Here is a 21,644-nt window from a genome sequence, read left to right as displayed (position 1 = left end):
GGGATTGCAGGAACTATTGTTTGGACTGAAGAACCTATTCTTTTTATTTTTTTGGATAATGGTTATAATTGAAAAAATAAGTTTAATATTGTGGAAATTGGTTAAATAAAAAAATTCTTTTATCTGCAGTTTTGTAATTGTATTTATTTGTTTTTTTTTACAAAAAAATACTATACATTTTTAATAGTAATATATGATCAAATAATTTGATCACAATTTTAGCTATATTCAAAATATTATGATTCTAATTTCATTTATATAAGAAGATATATGTGTAATTACTAATGCTTAGATATGTAAGCCTAAACCAAATGTCCATGCTGTAAGGTCTTTTGTGATTATTTCCATAGTTAGGTCAAATATGTTATATTACATGTCTATTATTTATATTTTTTATTTTTAAAAACCAATGGCCTCAATTCATTTGCCCCCGATGTACATAGCGCCGGGAGATAGCTCCCAGAACTTTAGAATTGTGCGCAGTGTTTAGTCGGAGAATACCCATTCTCGCTACTAAACACCCAGTTTCTGGCGTGAGAACATGCATTCCCCAACCAATTTTTCCACCGCAATGCTGTTTTCCAGGCGCAAATGCCAGAAAACAGCCTTGCACCAGTACTTTGGTTGGATTTCTGCTCGCATCCCTGGAGGGGAAATTCTTAGTCGGGCTTAGGTGGGTTTTGAATAGCTCCGGGAGCTGAATCGTGGCTCTATTCTCTTTGCTCAGAATAGAATCGAGACCATTGATGGCTTTGGAATTAGTCACTCTCCAAAGCAGACTAAGGATTTTGGGGGTTGTACTTTTGAATAATGATTTTGAAAATGTAGGTGTCACAGATGTAGTGCATTAATAAATTTAAGATACACAATTGTTAAAAAACAAAAATAAGGAAATTAATGACAGTTTTTTTTTTCAACAGTTTTTTTTATTTTTAACAATAATATATCATTCAAGTGAATTACTGCTTTCTTGAAAAAACATAAAAGGTACATAGATGTTATTAAAAGGGTAATCTTTGCAACACAGTTAGGCCTCACATATTACCATATTTTGCAAAGGTGAGAAATGCCTCAGGTAAGTTTTAACTTTCACCATTACATATAAACATAGTTTTGATTCTGAATAGTAACATAAGCTACGTTGTTATCAGCCTAATACATTTTGAAAAAATTTGTTATCATTAAAGTATAACAATTTTGATAATATTGAAAACCTAATTTTTTAATTTTCATCTATATTATTGAATCTTACTTTAGATTACATTAACATACTAATTAGTATTGACATTATAAAATGCCTGAGCAGATGTTATATGTCATTTAAGGACATCCTTATCCACACAAATCAGTATATGTTGAAAAAGAAACAACTTCTAAGTGACCAGCTCAAAACATTTTGGTGACTTAGTAATATGGTTTTTAGTTGAGAAATTAAAGTTGGTTTAAATCCAAAAATTTGGTAAAATCCTTATTTTTAATAGTAATATTTACCTTGCTAGGGACCATAAGGCGGAAATCAATTATTTAGGCGGTGATCTCCCGTCTAAAATTACAGGAGTTTGCGGACCACTATTCAATTGGTACCATTTTTCAGGCTGATTGCACCCAAAGTAGGTAGGCTTTAGCCACTTAAAGCAGCTGCCCCCCATCAAACTGCTGGTTGTAACTGCAAAAAGTGCTGTTTGGCCACCCAAACGGGAAACTTTTAGGAATTTTAGGCTTACATCCCGCTGGGGATGCAAGCAGAAATGTTGCCCTGGCAGCTGATTGTGCCGGAAAGGAGCGACAATAGAATCTCTTAGTCGGCCGCAGACGGGGGTTAGAAACAATGGAATTCTCCCCTTAATATTAGACTATATTGTATTAAAAATAAGGGTAACAATAATCTAAGTTTTTTAAATTATATTCTTAATAAACACATTTTACTGTTTTGCCGATTTTTAATTTACCTAGTCCTTTAACAAAGGAAAACAATACTCCTTGAAACTTGATGAATAATTTTAACATTTATTCTCTACACTTCGGCTCAACTAATTATTTGTTAACAAATTATTCAACATTACTAAACTTATTGATGCCCATATGTTAAATATCAAGGCAATGTAAATTATATTGCTTTGTTTTTTTGGATAGTGACACTCCAACCCACTTCCTCTGAAAGCGTTTACAAATGTCGAGGTCAAAAAGAGCTGTGAAAGAGAGAGAGATGGTTAGTAGTAGTCTCTCCTTGACCCACATCATTTGAAGTGTTTTGCTCATGTAAAGATAATCCAAGATTTCTGCGTAATTTCAATTCAGAAGCAATACATTCTAGACTTTGAGAGAGATAACGATGCTGCTGCATTTTGCTGATGTAAATTACAAATATTATCCACGGACCTTGACATGCTTAGTATATAAGTATTCATAGCATTTAACTGTGCCATTAGAGACTGGTTTATGCTGTCCTGCAGTGTGGCTCGGTTATGTGCGCTATTTGAAATACAGTAATCATTTTTTGAAGATTTTCACCAATGACAGAAAAGCTTTTCTCAATATCTCGACGATGAATTTCCTGCCGTTCATCAATTCTACTAGCAAAATTGGTAATGTCGTGAAATGGTGTTCCACCTGGAACCTGTGGCTGTTGACTTGAGTTTCCTAAATGATGACTGCAACTGCAAACGTTTTTTCTAACAAAATTGTTTTGCAAAAATATTGTAAATAAAAAAAAAATAATGAACATGACAAACGTGATAATGTTTTGTGTATATCAATTGTTGCTTTATAAACAGAATAAATTGCCCTATATCAGTATTTTCTGGACTTTCCATATTGCGTCCATTTTCCGTGCTTTCTATATATGTAAACATAATTATTAAAAATCATAGACTTTTCAGATTAGAAAATTTTATATATGCATTTTTGTTTAAAAATAGTTTTTATCACATCTTATGAAAACGATGACATTTTGGATCGAATAACTTACATAAAACTCACCATCTAATTTTTCCATCATTTACCCTGCACCATGGACCAAACAAACTTGATTAAGTCATGTGTGAACTTTGAGTTTAATGACCAAAGGACATGCATGCAAGCAAATTATTTAAAGCGGCTAACTATAAATTTCAAATTTATATAGTAGGTTCATCTATAATGATCATACTGAGCTCTGAGCCAATCCTGCTTCTTGAAATACAGGAGGAAATATTTCCGTTGGGTGTCCCTGTTTTTCCCGAACCAGCACCGGTTGGTTCAATCATTTGGGTGATACCACAGCCAGAGGAACCCTTTCACCGGGCTCCCTAGCCGCAGCATCAGCCCTCACCGGTATTGAGCCCAAGCCGGGGATCCCTAGGGAGCTGGGAAGCACCAGAATAAAGGTGTTCCCCCTTCTCCAGGGCAACTCAGAGGCAGACTGATAGGCAGGGCCTATCCCCGCCAGACTTGGCCGTTGTGTGATGGTTTGATTGTAATATATGTAGAGTAAAATTAGTTGTAAATAAATAAATTGTCTTTACATTACAACTGCAGCTCCCACCTTGGCTCCACCGCATACTCATACATAGAGAACAAAAACGACCAGCATGCGGGCCATTAAGGGCCAACTGGTAGCTGTAGTTCAACGTTAAAGAAATGTGTTAAAAAATACAATACACATACCGGCAATATAAAGTTTTAATACATCCATACATACAAAATCACCTTCCAGATTTTCACATCCCCTTGTCAACATTAATCCAGTGGGATTATTGTTTAAATTTAAAATAACAACTTTGGAAAATAACAGCACTGGGTTAGGCAGGCCACCGTTAAAGTTAAATTTACGCATGTGGGGAGAGGGGGTTACTTTTAACCACTTACAAGGGGAAAATTAGGGTTATGGCACAAAGGGGGAGGGCGGATTTCATTGGTTTTTGCACTCTGGATCCCCCCTCTAATGAGACAGGAAATCAGTCCCCTATCCAGTTTTTTTTTTTTTTTTTAACGCAGATCGCAACCCAAAGTGGTTGAGTTTAGCCGCGTAAATTGCCTTTCCCCAACCAAAGTGCTGGTAAAATCCAAAAAAGTGTTGTTACAGCACTCAAATAAATAACTTTTTTCCCTTTTCAGCTCACAACCCGGGAGCTGAAAGCATAATCTGGAGCGCTGCAAGCTGATAGCGCCGGTATGGAGCAAAAATTTAATTCCTCCATCAGGCACAAAGGGGGTCACAAAGATTTGAATTGAGCCCTTAGGCTTAGCTAATTTACTCACCCCCTCAGGATGTTCAATTTCGGTTTTAAAATTTTAACCAGCGCAATTATATTGGGCACGAACATCATACTTTTTACTAAACATACACTGGTATATCCCATTAAGCATGACACCTGTCCAGGTGTCAGGAGGCCTGCAGTATATGTGAGGGGCCAGACTTACACGATGCGTGACTTTTGCAAGTGCATTGGTATTATCGATGTTTACGCTGTTGCACCTTCTCAAACATTATTGAGAGCCAGCTGTGGGTGTCCCTATGCTCGGGTATGCTATCTAAGGCATGAGATTCAGCAGTTGACTTTGTATGCAAGATATAAGAGATATAAACACTGCACAAGAAACGCCATAATTTGATTTTGTAAAGTGTGTCATCCGTCATGGGTGTGCTAATGCTCAGGGTTAATGATTCAGCTGCGCAAAAGATTAAACCTTTAGGATGGCAACTCAGGATGGAGAAGTCGTTACAGGGTTTTCGTATAGGAACATACAGGTTTTGAAGGAAGGCTGGTGGATATCAACATTTCCAGAAACTCATTTTAGAATCGTAATTTTAAAATGCAACAAATTCAGTTTCAAACCAGTGGAATCCTCAAAATTCCAGTGTTACAAACTTTATATAATGATAATTGCTAGAAAACTGCATATTAGAAACTTACCTCCTTCAGTTTCAAAAGTTCCCTCATGCGATTCTCCTTCTACATGACCTACTTGAATATTGTTGCGGGCCAATTCTTTTTAAATTATTGGAGAGAAATACATGGTTAATTTTACCACTGCTTACATAAATTTTTTTCAGAAACAATATTAAATTGCTGATATATACAGTCAGGAGCATAAATATTGGGACATTGACAGTATTTTCATATTTTGGCCTCTATTCACCACCACAATGGCTTTGAAATGAAACAAACAAGATGTGCTTTAACTGCAGACTTTCAGATTTAATTTGAGGGTAATTATATCCAAAACAGGTGAACGGTGTAGGAATTACAATGGTTTCTATATGTGCCTCCCACTTTTTAAGGGGCCAAAAGTAATGGGACTATCAACTCAAAAGCTATTTCATGGACATGTGTGGGCTTTTCCCTCATTATTTCATTATCAATTAAGCAGGTAAAAGGTCTGGAGTTGATTCTAGGTGTGACATTTGCATTTGGAATCAGTTGCTGTCGACTCTCAATATGAGATCCAAAGAGCTGTCACTATCAGTGAAGCAAGCCATCATTAGGCTGAAAAATCAAAACAACCCCATCAGAGAGATAGCAAACACATTAGGTGTTGCCAAATCAACTGTTTGGAACATTCTTAAAAAGAAAGAACGCACCAGAGAGCTCAGCAACACCAAAAGACCCGGAAGACAACTGTGGTGGATGACAGAAGAATTATTTCCCTGGTGAAGAAAAACCCCTTCACAACAGTTGGCTAAATCAAGAACACTCTCCAGGAGGTAGGTGTATATGTGTCAAAGTCAACAATCAAGAGAAGTCTTCACAAGAGTGAATATAGAGGATTCACCACAAGATGTAAACCATTGGTGAGCCACAAAAACAGGAAGACCAGATTAGAGTTTGTCAAACAACATCTAAAAAAGCCATTACAGTTCTGGAACAACATCCTATGGACAGATGAGACAAAGATCAACTTGTACCAGAGTGATGGGAAGAGAAGAGTATGGAGAAGGAAAGGAACTGCTCATGATCCAAAACATACCACCTCATCAGTGAAGCATGGTGGTGGTAGTGTCATGGCGTGGGCATGTATGGCTGCCAATGGAACTGGTTTCCTTGTATTTACTGATGATGTGACTGCTGACAAAAGCAGCAGAATGAATTCTGAAGTGTTTCGGGCAATATTATTTGCTCATATTCAGTCAAATGCTTCAGAACTCATTGGACGGCGCTTCACAGTGCAGATGGACAATGACCCGAAGCATACTGCAAAAGCAACCAAAGAGTTTTTTAAGGCTAAAAAGTGGAATGTTATGCAATGGCCAAGTCAATCCCCTGACCTGAATTCGATTGAGCATGCATTTCACTTGATGAAGACAAAACTGAAGGGAAAATGCCCCAAGAACAAGCAGGAACTGAAGACATTTGCAGTAGAGCATCATCAGGAATGAAACCCAGGGTCTGGTGATGTCTATGCGTTCCAGACTTCAGGCTGTAATTGCCTGCAAAGGATTTGCAACAAAGTATTAAAAAGTGAAAGTTAGATTTAGGACTGTTTAGTTTGTCCCATTACTTTTGGCCCCTTAAAAAGTGTGAGGCATATATAGAAACCGTTTTAATTCCTACATCGTTCACCTGATTTGGATGTAATTACCCTCAAATTAAATCTGAAAGTCTGCAGTTAAAGCACATCTTGTTTGTTTAATTTCAAAGCCATTGTGGTGGTGAATAGAGGCCAAAATATGAAAATTCTGTCAATGACCCAATATTTATGCACCTGACTGTGTATGTATATATATATATATATATATATATATATGATCTATAGCAACAAAAATACAGTCCACAAAATGTTTTAATTTATTTGTTTTTTTTGCATTATGTGCCATGTCCACATTTCCAAATTATATAGAATTCCTACATTTAAAAATGTCAAAATTGTTTTAAAAATTTAAAAAATAAATAATTTACAAAATCTAATCACATTCAATTATAATACATAAATCATTTAGGCCTCTATTTACTACAATCCGCATAATATGAATGCAACTTCATGTGTGATACTAACAACTGAATTCGCATTGTGAATTCAGGCAATATTACAGGAATTTAGAACAAATCCCTTGCAGGGACAGAATTTGGGAAAAAACTCTGTCCCTGCGAATCCCATCCGCACACTAGTCATGGTATTTTTTAAAATACCGACCGGACGTCGCTGCTACCCCCCCGCCGCTAGGCACTAATGCCTGCCCCCCGCGAATGCATACCCTCCACAATCCCCCCTCTGCCCCTTAATTACACTTACCTGCACAATCTGGCCCTCCAGGGATGTCCTCCATTTCCTCCAGTCAGGTGATATCCCCTACTGCACTGGGTCCCGATCACCTGATGACCGGGCCACAGTGCACTATGGGAGACCAGCTGACTGGAGGGAAGACATCACCCGGAGCCGCGATCACCGGTCCCTGGAGGTCAGGTAAGTTAATTTTTAAATGTACTATTTTTTAAAATTCTTTTTTTCCAGTAATCAACTTTCGGTCTATTTAGACCACACAGCTGATTACTGGGACCTACTCCCGGTTCTCCTCTCCCCGGTAGAATGGAGCAGATAACCGGTAACCGGGGGATACCCGGGATAACGCCACCTCCAGGTGGCGTTATTATCACAGGGCCTCCCTAGGTATTTTTTTCACAATTTATTTTTAGCAGCTCTGGTCAGATCACATTTCCCATTACAATTATGGGAAATGCGATCAGATTACTAAAAATAAGTGATAATTAGGGGTTTGGAGTTGAATTTTAAGAATTCTACTCCAATTGCCCCGTAATAAATATAGGTGATACTAAAATAATGTGAAAAGGGTGTGAAAATACCCTTTTTCACTGTTTTTCAGTCAAAATAATGTTAATAAATAGAGCTCTTAGTACACTATGGGTGGAATTCAATTGTTTCCAGCCCCCATCGTGCCTGACGGAGCTATTCAATTGTTGCTCCTGTCGGGTGCGATCAGCTGCTAGCGCTCCATTTCAGCTCGCAGCCCCAGAGTGGTGCGAGCTGAAATCGGCGAAAAGTGACCTATTTGGGCGCCCAAACAGCACTTTTCGCGATCGCGCCCAGCACTTTAGTCAGGTTAGCCGATTTACGCAGCTATACCCAACCACTTTGGGCGCGATCAGCGCTAAAAGCTGGCGCAATTGAATAGCGGCCCTCGATCTCCCATCACGGGAGATCCGGGCCACAAAACAATTGAATTCCGCCCTATAATTTTGAAGCTCCAGGAGAGGTTTCAAAACATTTTAAGACATAACAATTCTAAAATTGCAAAGATGTTAATGTTTGTGATTTAATAATCAAATTGTGTTGCTAAAATATGTTAAAATTATTATTTAAAAAAAAATAAACACCTGACATTGAAATATTTGTCAATACAACATATTCTGGATCAATTGTGGATGAGTCGTCAAATAAATCTTGTGAATTTATTTCCAAAAAATATATATTTATTTGGTTTTCTCTACAAATTTTTTAACCTTATTACAGTTATTAAAAAAACTGACAAAAAACACATTTTTACAATATATACAAAACAATATTTAAATTACGTTTTTATGGAAAAAAACCACATTATTTTTAAAACATTTAAACAACCTTAAAACATTTTTTTTTTTTTAAACTAATGTCAAGTTTTCTAAACTACCAACAAAACATAAATAGAAATAGACATGATTTACTTGATTCCTCAACATTAAATAGATAAGCAAATGTGACAAACAAAGAACCACAAAAGTATTTAAAATTAATCATTTGTGCCTTTTTTTTTAACACAAAAAAAAATAATCACCTGTGCACAACATATGATATTTTGCTAAACGAAAAAAATGAATGTCCTTGACCACTGTGTCTTTTAAACTATGTATTAAGTAAGACGTATAAATTCCTCTAGGCGTTACAAAAGTAAACGTTATTGACAACCCCCTTCTTCTTTTACTTAAATGTATGTAAGATGTTATGACAGCATAAAATAAATATTATTATTATGTTTAATGAAGGCATTTACTTATATTATTTTGATGCATTATAGGGCAGGCATGAACCATATGCATTTTTTGTTTAAATTCACGCAAGTTCTTCAGGCTGGAATGTGTGTCATTTACCTGTGTACAATATTTCTTTCAGGTAGTTTAGACAATGGACGGTTAAAAGGCTCTTTGTCCAAAGTATTCATATTCCTTGGACATTGAATACCATTTTTGATGAAATGCCCATTTTGAATGGAAGAATTTTGCGTGTTTGTCATTAGATCACCTTAAATAAAAATAACATTTTTTTTAATAAAAAAAAAAATTACAAATGCAACATTAACCCGACAAGCACCGGCCAGGGGTACTGGGGTTAGCCCTGGCCTATCAGCCTAGGGTACCCTCAGATGGGGGGACCCCTTTTATGGAAGCCCGTCCCCAAGGACCCAGGGCCTGGGTTGACTAGCGTTCAGGGGTGATGCAGCACCAGGGTGGACAGGGGAAAGGGCTATCCTGCCTGTGTCATGACCCCCCCCGCACAGCGGCCCCTAAAGGCCCCTAAGTTCTGGCTGCCGCTAACAACCGTTTCTCCCGCCGCAGCTTTCCACTGCCTCCCCCAAAGATAACACCAGTTTCCTTCCTCCAAGCCCACCACCCTTAAAGAATGCAAAAGACGGCCATCTTTGTGCGCACAAGTGAAGCCACAATACACCTGCAAGAGGCTCCTACTGCGGCAGCGCATAAATTTTAAAAGTCCTTTATGTACAGTGGCGCATTATTGAGGTAATAGATTAAAAAGGAACTTTAAAAATTTCCAAATTCCATAAAGCACCTACCCTGTCACAATAGCTACAAAATAAAACAAATGGCAAAACTAAAATCAAGCCCTACCCTGAGTTTTAAAAGTCAAATAATCCATCATAGACTATCCCGCAGAGCAGTGGTCCTAATTGAGATTGTCAGGAAAAAGTGACAGTTGCAGCATTATAAAACTCCAAAATCAAAATTCTACATGTTTTTTAAAAATAATTATCCTAAACATCACCCAGTTTCAGTTCTACCCAACCATGGCAAAAAATGATCAGTACCTCTAAAAATGTTAGAGGTGTAGCCCCTTCAACACCCCCACCCCCCCCCCCCCTTTTGGAATTCTCTATGGAGAAATCAAGATTTGAAGATGCTGACTTAATATCAGGGAACGACTGCCCTTATAATCAGCTTGGTACCTTCAATATTTTTTATAAGCTTTAGCTCCTTAAACTCCCTCCCCCCTTCTGGAATTTCCTACCTAATTATTTGGATATATGGATCCTTAAGATCAGGTCACCACTCTGCACTTAAAATATATACACATGACATTTTATTATACATAAACATTTAGTATAGTATAGAAAAGTTTTAAATAAAAATAATCATTACCTGCATTCAAGGGTAAACCCCTCTCAACATTGGAAAGGTTTCCTTCGCCAGCGTCATAAATGACAGTTTGATGAGAAGAATCTCATTGAAATTAAAATAGAAAATTAATAATTGGAGGCACCAACACTTTATTCTCAAAGGCAACAATTTCAAAAATTCCATCTAAAAAACAATAATTATTTACACAAAATCGAAAATTGAAAACATAATTTAGTATTAAATTAACCATTTCATAAGAACACCTTAATAACTCCCCCCAAAAAATAAAAAAAACATTTTGCATTATTTCATGAGGCCATCATGTAGTACACAATTAAAAAAAATTATATATATTTTTTGTGGGTTATAAACATTTAACAAAAAAAATTATTTAATGCTATATATATATTTAAAAAAGATTTTAAATAACAATTAAATAAAACCAATAGTCTGTTATGTACCAACACACGATGCTATCACGTAAAATAAATTTGAAAAAACATTTAGAAAAATTATACATGATAATGAACTACTCCAAAATCAAACTGTGTCTAGAGATGAATTGGCCACAATTCAATTGCCAGAAATGTGAATAGCGTTGGTAGATTACTCCCGGACCTATTCAATTGTGTGGGGTGTTTAGTTAAAAGGCGGAATTCAATTGTTTCCTGCCCCCTTTGCACCAGACGGAGCTATTAAATTGTTGCTCCTGTCGGGCACGATCAGTTATCAGCACTCCATTTCAGCTCGCAGCCCCTGGGTGGCGAGAGCTGAAATGACGTGTTTGGCTGCCCAAACATTACTTTTCGCGGTCGCGCCCAGCAATTTGGTCAGGGGTAGCTGCTTTACACGGCTAAACCCGACCACTTTGGGCAGAATTTGCGCAAAATATGGCAGCAATTGAATAGCGGCCCGCAATCTCCTGTCACTTTAGATGGGAGATCCGGACCGCGTAAACAATTGAATTCCGCCCTGCTCGGGTTTAGCCGCGTAAAGCAGCTATACCCCACCAAAGTGCATAGCGCAACCACCAAAACTGCTGTTTGGGCGCCCAGAAACATAACTTTTTGCACATTTCAGCTCACACCCCGCTGGTGCTGCTAGCTGAAATAGCACACTGCTAGCTGATCGCACCCGACAGGAGCAACAATTGAATTGCTCCGTGTGGCGCGATGGGGGCTGGAAACAATTGAGATCTCCCCTATATTTGATAAGTCATTGATGAAACAATTAAATAAACTCCCTTCCTATTAATGTGTTTTAAAAAAACTTAAATTACCTGCATTTATATCAAAAACAATTTTGGCAGATTCCTTTGTCAAAGACATGGATGGTACTTCATGTGTGGTATTAGAATTTGAATTCTGTCTACCTAATATTTCACCATTCATCATACAAGTCTTTGGATTGTTCTTCTTGCTTTGTCGAGATATTGATTTCGATTGTGCTATTACAATAAAAAAATAAATTTTAAGTTCAAAATTAAGGCATAAAAAAAATTAAATTTATGTTATTGGTCTACTTCCCTTATACAGTAGTTTTAAAATTTTCCTATTTAAAAATGCTCTCATCAACTAATATTTGTTTGTCAAGAATTCTACAAGTGGCATGGTTTAATTTAACAATAAGCCAACAAATAAATATTTTTAAAAAACATCGCTACAATATTTTAACTTGCAAAAGGCTATCCTACATATATATATATATATATATATATATATATTACACACATAACAGCCAAACAATTCATTAATTTTTACCTGGAATTAAAAATCCACATCGACCAAGGTTCATAACACTTGTTCCTTCTCCACCTCCATTGTCCAATGATTTAAGTAAATCTAGTTATAAAAAAAACATAAATTTAGGTGAAGCAATTTATGGAAAGCTAATTCTTATTTTTCAGTTATCAATATTTTGAACTAGAATACACCACAAAAACTCATATTATTTTAAATTTACATGCCCTATCTCTACAGTGAGAAGACATACAACTTTCAAAATATTGCAGGCTTTTAAAAAAATTATAAAAAAATAACATTTCATAACAATACAATTCTAAATTTCCATTACTAAATATACTCACCATCTCGATTTAAACGTTTTTTCATTATTTTTCTCTTCTTTGGCGGTATTGACATGTTCTTGTCTGTCTCTGTTACACTAAAAAAAAAAATCTGACAACTTATTTTTAAAAATAGCACAAATGACATATTATATTTATAGATTAAGTTAATTATTCTAAGAAAACTCACTATCAAGGCCTTTTTTTCCCACCCATACTTCCCATAAACATATATACAGTTAAATAAAAAAGAAAGAAATTTAAAATATTAAACAAATTCAAAAAATATATAGAAAAATGACCCAATAAATTTATTTACCACGATTGGTTAATGTTTCATCCAATGTGGCGACTCCACCTGAAACACCCTCAACAAGCGTAGGATTTATAAATTGCCTCAAAAACTCTTCCCATTTATTCAATTTTAACCTCATTGGAGAGCCACTGCCAGTTTCTTTCTGATGTCTGGATAACTTTGCCATTTTTTTTTTGTGAAACGCTTGCAACCTCTAAATCGTTTTTTTACAATTATCAATGGTGCGTGGTTGAGGTGCCACCGAATTGATAGCATCTACAATACTCTTAGCAATCACTTTTTCAACTAATATTTCATTCTCCTCTGAAGTAAACCGTACAGCTCGAGCACTACCGCTTGCATCTTCTCCAGAATCATTCTCTTCCATTTGACTTAAAACACTTTTTTTTATGATGCAGACTGGGGTGAGCTGTTACAGTGTTCTCCACTGCTATCTTCTTCACTTTTCATAATATTCAAGTACCTTCAAATTGATAACAAAACTAATTGAGATTTATTGGTTTTTAAAAGCCTGTCTACATTTCACTATTTGCTTCTTCTTATGTGGTAGATGTATGATAGTGCAACTTAACGTGGCGCATTAAAACTACTTTGCCTCTTTAACGAGGAAAAGCACGAAACACTTCCGATGACATGTACAAACATTTCATCAACCAGAGAGGGGGAGTGTTAATACCCGCTATAGACCACAGTGCATCAGCCTAGTGCTGTGTGTCAGTCCCGTCCAGCTCCACTGAGCATGCGCATCATCTCGCAAGATCCCAGTGTGCAGCCCTGGATACAACAGCTACTACAGCAGGGACCGCGCTGTCTCTGCTGAAGGGATAGGGCATGGCCAGGCTGTAGCCATCAATAGCGAAATGTCCAGCAGGCCGAACGATCAGCCAATTTTTACCATTTATACATGGACCAGGCTATCGCCGCTGCTATCTTGTAGATAGCAGTGTCGATAATGAGAAGGGTGCATCATACCTATGTCATTTACCACCCAACCGCCCCAAACAAACATGTACTGAAAACCGCTTCAAGGCTTCTTACATGTACCCAAATGTGTCTAAACTATCCCCATCATAAAATCACAGCCTTTACAGTAAGTAACCTTGGTCCCTCCAAAACCCATGCCTCTTAACATTAAACACCTCATTCTGCTGGCTCTCATTTCGGTTAAAACACATTGGGACATTCCAATATGTATAGATATATGCAGAGTCAACTGCAAGGACAGACACATGACACATTTCCTAGGGCAGACACTTTTTTGACAGACAAATAATTAATTGTGCAGCCTCCATCACAAGGCCCTCAATGCAAATGTGAGTCTCAAATATTATAAAATAGAGATCCCCCAAAAAAACCTCATGTACCCATGAAACTACTTATAACAATTTTGCAAACAGGTTTTTTTATGGGAGATTTACAAAACAACCCATTCTACTAATACTTCTAATTACGCAAAACATTTGACCAGTCTAACTTTCTCAATGACCTCTCAGCATTCCACTGATTCTAAACAACACCCTCATCATCCTTTACACACCAACCGTGCCCCATTTCATCTATGCCCACATAATTAATCCTCCACTCCTCCTCACAAGTACATTACCCACTCTCCCAACCAAACCCTCATCATCCGCAAATAAAATGATTTTTACCCTCTTTGCCATTCCCATCATCCGTTTGTTACCCCTCTGGCACGCAGCTCATGTAATCTCCCTTGCCGTTTGAAGCATCTTCTACAGCCCAGGCATCATCAAACCATCCACTAGTCCATGCTGCCACCTCCTCCACTCCGCCCGCAATCCAAATTAACTTCACACTCACCGCTAAAGCAAGCTGTCCTGTTGAACTGGCTAAATATCCAAGCATACCAGGCTCAGATGCAGGCCGTCCAGATTTAAGCTGACTCGGGAGTTTAATATGGAGCAGACTGACGTTCATCAAAAAGGCACAAATCACGCCCACTCTCTTCGCGATCGCCCCGTCTGGACGCGCCTATTAACATTGCGCGCTTAAACAATTGAATTCCACCCAGTACATTTCTTTGCCTGGGCGCGATTAGCTCGATAACAGGGCCAGGCATCTGTTAAACGCCCAATAATAAACAATTGAATTCCACGCTATGTGTTTGTATTCTCTTAAGGATATTCCTCCTGTGTTCCATAAAACGAGTTTTGATCATGCGAGTGGTTCTACCTACATATAATAAGTTACACCCACATATTTAAACATAAATACAAAATGTTGAATTGCAGTTAATGAAAGTTTTTATTTCATATGTTGATTCTTCATATACTGTTGGAATAGTAGTTGACTTTAAGACATAATCACAAGTGGTGCACCTAGTGCCCCCACATTTGTGAAAGCCTTTGATTTCCATAAGCTAAGATAATTCCTGTCCATAATTTATTGTGGGGATAATAGTTTTTAGGTAACTCGGAGCTAAAATGTTTTTGTGATTTGTTCTTTTTGAAAATAAACCCTGGTCTTGTTGGGATCTGGTTCCTTAATACATTATCCTGTTGGAGAATACCACCGTTTTTTTTAATATTATATGTTTGATTTCTGAGCTATAGCTATTAAATACTGTAATAAAAGCTATATCTCTTTCCTTTCCTTGTCTAGTTTTTAGTGTTTGTTCTGTTGGTTCTAATAATTTTTCTCTATTTATCAACCTTACTTTTAACGCTTTTTCAATGAGGCCCTCTGGATATCCTCGTAAGATAAAGGAATCTACCATATCCCTTGCTTGTTGGTCAAAGGTTGCAAGATCGGTGCACTTATCAACATCCACCGCCACGAGTGCACTTGTCAACAGCCTTAACATTGGAGACGTATAGTACAACAAAGATTTTGCCTTCCGACCATCAGGGATCCTGTTATTTCTTCATTGCATGATGCCATCTGCTAATATACAGGACTCATTGCTATATGGATGGTAATTATCACCAGTTACGACTGGACACTTACTCTCCTAAAGGCTCACCAACTATTGGAGGTCACAATAGGAACAGGAATTTCATTACCATTTTATCCCGAAGTGAATGTAACAGGGGTGCTACCATTGTTTTTATATTTTTATACATGAGTTATCTACCAGAAACAGCTTAGTTGCATCATTGATTATTCATTATCATTTTATTAAAACTATTCATTTTATCCATTGAGAGAGATTAATATAATTTTTACCTCTATTCATGCGCTGTTATTTTCTTGTATTCATCTGTTGTTTGGAGACTATCTCCCTAGCTTACAGCTGCATAGAGAATCTAGCCCTGTGTAGCGCCTGTACGGGGAGACATCTTATCTCCCCTCCTATTTACCCAGTTCAAATGAGTTAGTTTATGTATAATGGATCAATCCAAAGCAAAAGCATATTAAAAATTATTTAATATAAAACCGATTCTAAGATGATGAACATAACTTTTGTGAAAGGTGCTACCCTATAGTGACAGATGTCTGCCAGTACAGCTTATGAACTTACTAAAAAAAACGATATTGACTTACTGTAAATGAGGGGAATTGCTAAATATTTCCACTCCTTAACCACAATATATGTAGTAGGGTGTCCTGAATTTTGGAAAAAACGCAGGTGCCAGTACTCCTTTAACAAACATGTAATCTTCCTGGTAGGGAAATCTGGAGACCTTAAACAAGGTAAAATAATGTGGATAAGAATCCTACAAGCAAAAGATTAAAATGCCATTGCAGTCTGTGGGGGCATAACCTTAATAATTCTTCGGGTAAATTATATTTGTGCACAATCAGTGATCTATTTAAATTCTAAATGCAGTGCTTTCTCACTGATGCTCCGTGTAGAAATTTAAAAAGCCTGTTGAAATGCGTCGTTATGAGACAAATACAGCCTCTATCACAGCTACAGGCATGGCCGGGTCTCCAAGGTGATCAACAATTGTGCATGCAGTCCCTTCCGGACAATATGAGTGTTGGTGTGCCGCGTTTAAGCAAGGCCTAGCTCTGATGCCCGGCATTTCTACAATCGTCAAGTAACTAATAAACTGCAGTGCAAATGATTGTTTATTGAGGTGAATAGTCTATAAACATGATGAAATTTCCACAAAAGCTATATCAGAGTTGGTAGTATCTGAATCATTTAAAGATGCCCCCTTTTCATAAAATGATTCAATTGATCTGTAAGATGATTTTTTCTGATATGATGTAGATGCTTTTTATTTTTTGAAGTATCCACTCTTAAATAAATATTTTAATTGTTTTTAAGAAAACTTATCGCCAATTGTTTATGAAATAACCATGAATACTATGCATGTAAATAAATGTTTGTTCATTTTAAATCAAAAATAATATAGGATAAAAAAAAAACTATTAGAAGTGCACAGTCGTGCCCTTCTTAAGACTGAATCCCCCCAAAAATTGCCATAGAGAATTCTGGAGGGGGGGCATGGTGCTTAAGGGGCTACACTTCAAAAGCTATAGTAGGTACCGTGCTGAAATTTGGCATGACCAAATAGAACTGTCTCTTGATGGTGCATGCCAAATTTCTGGGCATAAATTTGGAAAATGAGGATTTCGGAGTAATCTAAAATCCCAACTGTCAATTTTTTCTAACACTCTGTTAGAACCACTCTTCTCCTGTTCTCTATGGGGGATTTTTTGAAAGGCATAACTCAGGTTAGGGGTCGAATTTAGACTACTGCTTTGTTTCAATAGGTAGGTATTGCTCCAGGGTAGGGCCTTTGGGGTTGAGTTAAATGAGAAAGTTTAATGCTATATTTTCAACTAACAATAGCCCCATTTTTGAGAAAGGAGGCATCAATTAGTTGTGCAGTCTGAGGTTGATGCCTCCAGCAGGTGTACTCAAGGTGGCTGCACTTGGGTGCACCATGATGGCTGTCCTCTGCGGTTGGTAGTGGGGCCCAGGACCAGGGGGAAGGGACCCGGATGTTGGTGTGGCCGGGACCCGGGGGGAGTAGTGGGCATTAGCAGTGGCTCAGACCCGGGGGGGAGAAAGCAGGTGGCGGTGGTGGTCATTAGTGGCCTAGGTAGCCGGTGTCATTGGCAGATGCAGGCTTGTGAATCCTGAATCTGTGTATACATTTTTTTTTAACGTCTAATAAAAAATAAATTAACCTGCGCAGCCCCCTCCTCCCCCAAAAGAGCACCCAGCACTGAGCTTTTAGTGACCCAGTGGTGGTTGTGCAAAATGCAGTGGGCAAACGCATTCAAAGTATCCAGCACTGGACTCAGAGACAGTCCCGGTTCTGGAAATACAGGGGGGAAAAATGCATAGCGTCCCCATGTATATACCAAAATTAGCACCGGACCCTTTCTAGCGGGGGGTAATGCCACAGCCAAGGGTGCCCTTTCACTGTGCCCCCAGCCGAAGCATCAACCCTGAGCGCTAGTAAGCCCAGGCCGGGTATCTCTGGCCATCCTGATAAAGCGGTCCCCCTCTCCAGGGAACCCCAGGCCTAGGCTGATAGCCCGGGGCTATCCCCGGCACCCCTTCTGGGTTGATAGTGTAATGTGGTGTACAAAATACAAGTAAAATATTGTCTTTTGCTGTGGACCTGCAGTTCCCACCAAGCATCCCCCGCATACTCATTTATGTATCCCTGTAACCATTGGTCCCCTTCTCCAGTAGATTATCCATAGGGTAACTGAAAAAAACAACCATATTCACGATTCTCCTTTGTGAAGTTTGTGTCCTCTTCTGTCTAAAGTAGGCATATAAAAAAAAGATATATCGGGCACCCACGGAATTAAGTACCGTCCTTTTTTACGGTACTTCCCGAAAGAGTGCTCAGCGGCGGAATTTCAATATGGAAAACCCGCCGCTGAGTGCTCATTGGCTGAGAGGTGAGCCTTCCGCTTGTCAGCCAATTAACACTTTTCACCATTGACTTCAATGATGAGAACTGCGCGTGCCCACTTCAAAAATGGTGCATCAGCACCTATTGAAATTTTAGGATGGCAGCTGCAAGCCAATCACGGCTTGTGACTTCATCGCCCCACCACCTCGGCTGGCATATATAAAGCCAGCGCTAGGCGCCATCAGGCCAGTCCGTCGGCGGGGAGGAAGCAGTGAAGATTTGCTGAAGAAAGAAGATGCCGGGGAAGCCTTTGATGTGCGGCGCCCTCCCAGAGTAGTTGCCGTGGAAGTCCTGGGGCAAGCGGTAGTCATGCAAATGAGCTTAAAGGCTGCCGTCCCCCAGGTGAGGTGCAGACCATTAAAATATTTAACCAAACGATATATTTATTTTATTGTTTTACATTTTTCTTTTACAGGGGTACTATAGGTACCAGCGGGCCATAAATGACCCGCTTGTTGGTACTTGTGGTTCTCCAAATACCAGCATGTGGGGTAAGCTTACTGAGACCTGTGATTCTATTGCAAGAGACAATATTTTAACTCTTCGTATGCACCACAGTATACACAATGAACCCTGCACACACTGCCTATGGGTTCCGGGTATAACCCTGGCTATATGTCTAGGCCTGGAGTGCCCTGGAGAGAGAGACTCCTTTTTTGGGGGGGTCCCCAGCTCCCCAGGGATCTTCGGCCATGTCTGAGCAGTGGTCAGGGTTGATGCTTCGTCTGGGTTGCCCGGTGATAGTGCTCCCATGGTTGTGGCTTTACTCCCCTTCTCTAAAAAGTCTGGTCTTCGTTCAGGAAAATAAAGGAGAATCCTCATTTTTCCCCTGTGTTTCCGGAACCTGGACTGGCTCAAAGCCCAGTGCTGGTTGCGCTAAATACAGGGAGCCATACGTCGTTTATCCCCCGTATTTTGGCAAACAGGAATGGTCCTGATTTGCCTGGTGCTCGTTGTGCTTAATACGGGGGACCCCTACGTTGTTTGTCCTTCGTATTTTCACAACCAGGAACGGTGGTGAAAAGCCCAGGATTAGTTGTGTTAGGGTGAGGAAGGGCTTGTTCAATTTTTTAAATTTTTATTTACTTTAAATCAAATTTTAACACAGATGCATATTTGCCACTCAAAGTTTCAACCATGCATCTGTGTATTATTTTCTGAGATGCATACCCCAGCGCCAGTGAGCACCTGTGCATTGCTCCACTGCAGCCATTGGTCCGCATCCCCACACTCCTACAGCCCGCCCCGCAGCAGTCTCTCCCTGTGCCGGCCTTCCTCCACCTGCGCTAATGTACCATTTTGTTGCCTTTCTCTCCTGCAGGTGGCCCAGTTTGCTCCTCCAAACCTTGATAGTTTATAAATTTTACATAAGCAAGGAAAATCCTTAGACAAAAAACTTTACGGTTTCACATGATCTGAAATTTCACAGAACCTACTGAATTTCTGCCACTCAAACTTCAAAGAGCATGATGCCTTAATGGACATGTTCCTTGCATAATACAGATATGTTATGCCATTACACCATGTGGTTAACTGCAGATTCAGCACTCTCACAGAGTGAGAATGCTATCACTCACAAAATGGTGGAGCAGCTAATTCACAGAATTGTGTGCTCATTGGAGATTGTCTACCTTGAATTTAAGGAATTTGAACCTGGAGCCATCAAGACATTCATCACATGAAATTATACTCAAAACATTTAAATAAATTACTATGTTGATATAAGCCTATATGCTTGTATTGTGTAACTCAATATGTTAGATCACCATGGATTTTATTTATGACATATAACTCGCAAGATGCAAAGCTTTTTGATTGTCATAGCATTAAAGCAATCTATATAATTCTAGGTATCCCTGACAATCTCCACAAAGGACCATTATATCAGTAATCGTAGGCCATTGCAGTCTATGGACGTACATCTCAGTGATCTATAACTCCTAACCATCGTCCTTCTGCGGACTCAGAGAGAGGAATAAGCTACAGGTGTTATTTGGAGGAATCCATCTGTTACCTTATCACTTGACTCCATGGGATTTGGTCCTAGGGCTTCTTTGTGTAATGCCATTAATAAGAAGGCGTTATGCGCAATAACCAAACCCATTATAAAAAAATTTACTTTGAAGTTGATGCATAAGAGAATATTGTTAAAAACGTATGAATTTTTGCTATGCATTCAAATTAAAACTTGCTGTATATCACCCAAAACTAAATGCATTAAAGCACCAAGTGTCCATTTGCATTATATAAGTCAGTGCAAATTTTATGTTTCAAGTTATTTATCACATACTACCCATCTAATCTTATACATTTGCACATAATAGAGACGCAACAACCATAAATGTAAAAATTATAAATAAAATTGTTTTTTGTGACAAATAAATGTAAAAAGTTTACTATTTGATTGATTTTTTTGTCTTATATGCTGATAATAGCACGTAGCGGAAAATACATTTTTTTTATTTTTAATGTATATTTTTTAATTAACAAGATTTGCAAATAATATAATAATTTATTTAATTTATTAATTCAATTTAAATGCAATTTACAGTTTTTTAAGACCTATTAATTAACATATAGAAAAAATCTATCATGTTGTAAAATAAATTATAATTTCAAATATTTACCTTTTTTAAATCCTTGCAAGGTTGAGCTATCATCTTAGGTTTTTCAGCAGTTTTTTGGATTTTTTTGAAGGTTTCTGAGTCCTGTTCGGATTCAGATGTTTTCATGGGAATTTGACTCTCTTTTTTTGTCAGATCACCTGTTTAAAAATAAATCATTTCAATTACTATAAATTAAAAAAAGCATTATATATAAAAATCAAATTTTTTCCATTTATACCTATCGGCCATGTTAATAAAGGAAACGCCTATGACAGCAATTGGAGACAAGTGGTCTCTTAGTTTTTTTTACTAATTTGACCAATTTAATTTAATTGGCGATCCACCTCCTGTTTTTTTGGTGTATTGTAATCAAAGAAATTTTTTTCTTGACTTTAATCTTACAGTCCGATTATCTTTTTTTTCACACTTTAGAAGTTCTCGGAACTTTTCCAACTGCTGAAACATCCTCAGCTATTCTTTGCC

General features: G+C 38.0%; 1 protein-coding gene and 1 long non-coding RNA gene across 2 annotated transcripts; both read right to left on the bottom strand.

Moving 5' to 3' along the window:
• Nucleotides 1-992: 992 nt before the first annotated feature.
• Nucleotides 993-9,199, bottom strand: LOC148517531 (uncharacterized). Its single transcript, XR_015879270.1, has 3 exons — nt 9,063-9,199; nt 4,896-4,970; nt 993-2,189 (listed from the first exon to the last, which is right to left on the bottom strand). It is a non-coding gene; the product is annotated as an uncharacterized LOC148517531 (long non-coding RNA).
• A 1,238-nt stretch (nt 9,200-10,437) lies between these two features.
• On the bottom strand, nt 10,438-21,292 carry LOC148517530 (uncharacterized). The gene is made up of 6 exons (XM_088478389.1): nt 21,183-21,292; nt 16,211-16,350; nt 12,412-12,502; nt 12,086-12,166; nt 11,605-11,772; nt 10,438-10,508 (listed from the first exon to the last, which is right to left on the bottom strand). Exons 3-6 carry the CDS (start codon nt 12,464-12,466, stop codon nt 10,438-10,440), a joined length of 375 nt encoding a protein of 124 aa, XP_088334515.1. The 5' UTR covers nt 12,467-12,502; nt 16,211-16,350; nt 21,183-21,292.
• Nucleotides 21,293-21,644: the final 352 nt, after the last annotated feature.

This window comes from Taudactylus pleione, unplaced genomic scaffold, assembly GCF_031769625.1.
Source record: "Taudactylus pleione unplaced genomic scaffold, aTauple2 ptg000214l, whole genome shotgun sequence".
In the NCBI taxonomy this organism is placed as follows: Eukaryota; Metazoa; Chordata; class Amphibia; order Anura; family Myobatrachidae; genus Taudactylus; species Taudactylus pleione.
Note: the sequence above shows the minus strand (reverse complement) of the source record. Positions and strands in the feature narration are given on the sequence as shown.

What these genes read in the sequence shown, in the direction of transcription:
- LOC148517530 (XM_088478389.1), bottom strand. Translation starts at nt 12,466, where the DNA reads ATGTCAATACCGCCAAAGAAGAGAAAAATAATGAAAAAACGTTTAAAT. An exon ending in AAAACGTTTAAATCGAGATG is followed by an intron (nt 12,167 to 12,411) that starts GTGAGTATATTT and finishes TTTTATAACTAG; the next exon opens with ATTTACTTAAATCATTGGAC. An exon ending in ATGTGGATTTTTAATTCCAG is followed by an intron (nt 11,773 to 12,085) that starts GTAAAAATTAAT and finishes TTATTGTAATAG; the next exon opens with CACAATCGAAATCAATATCT.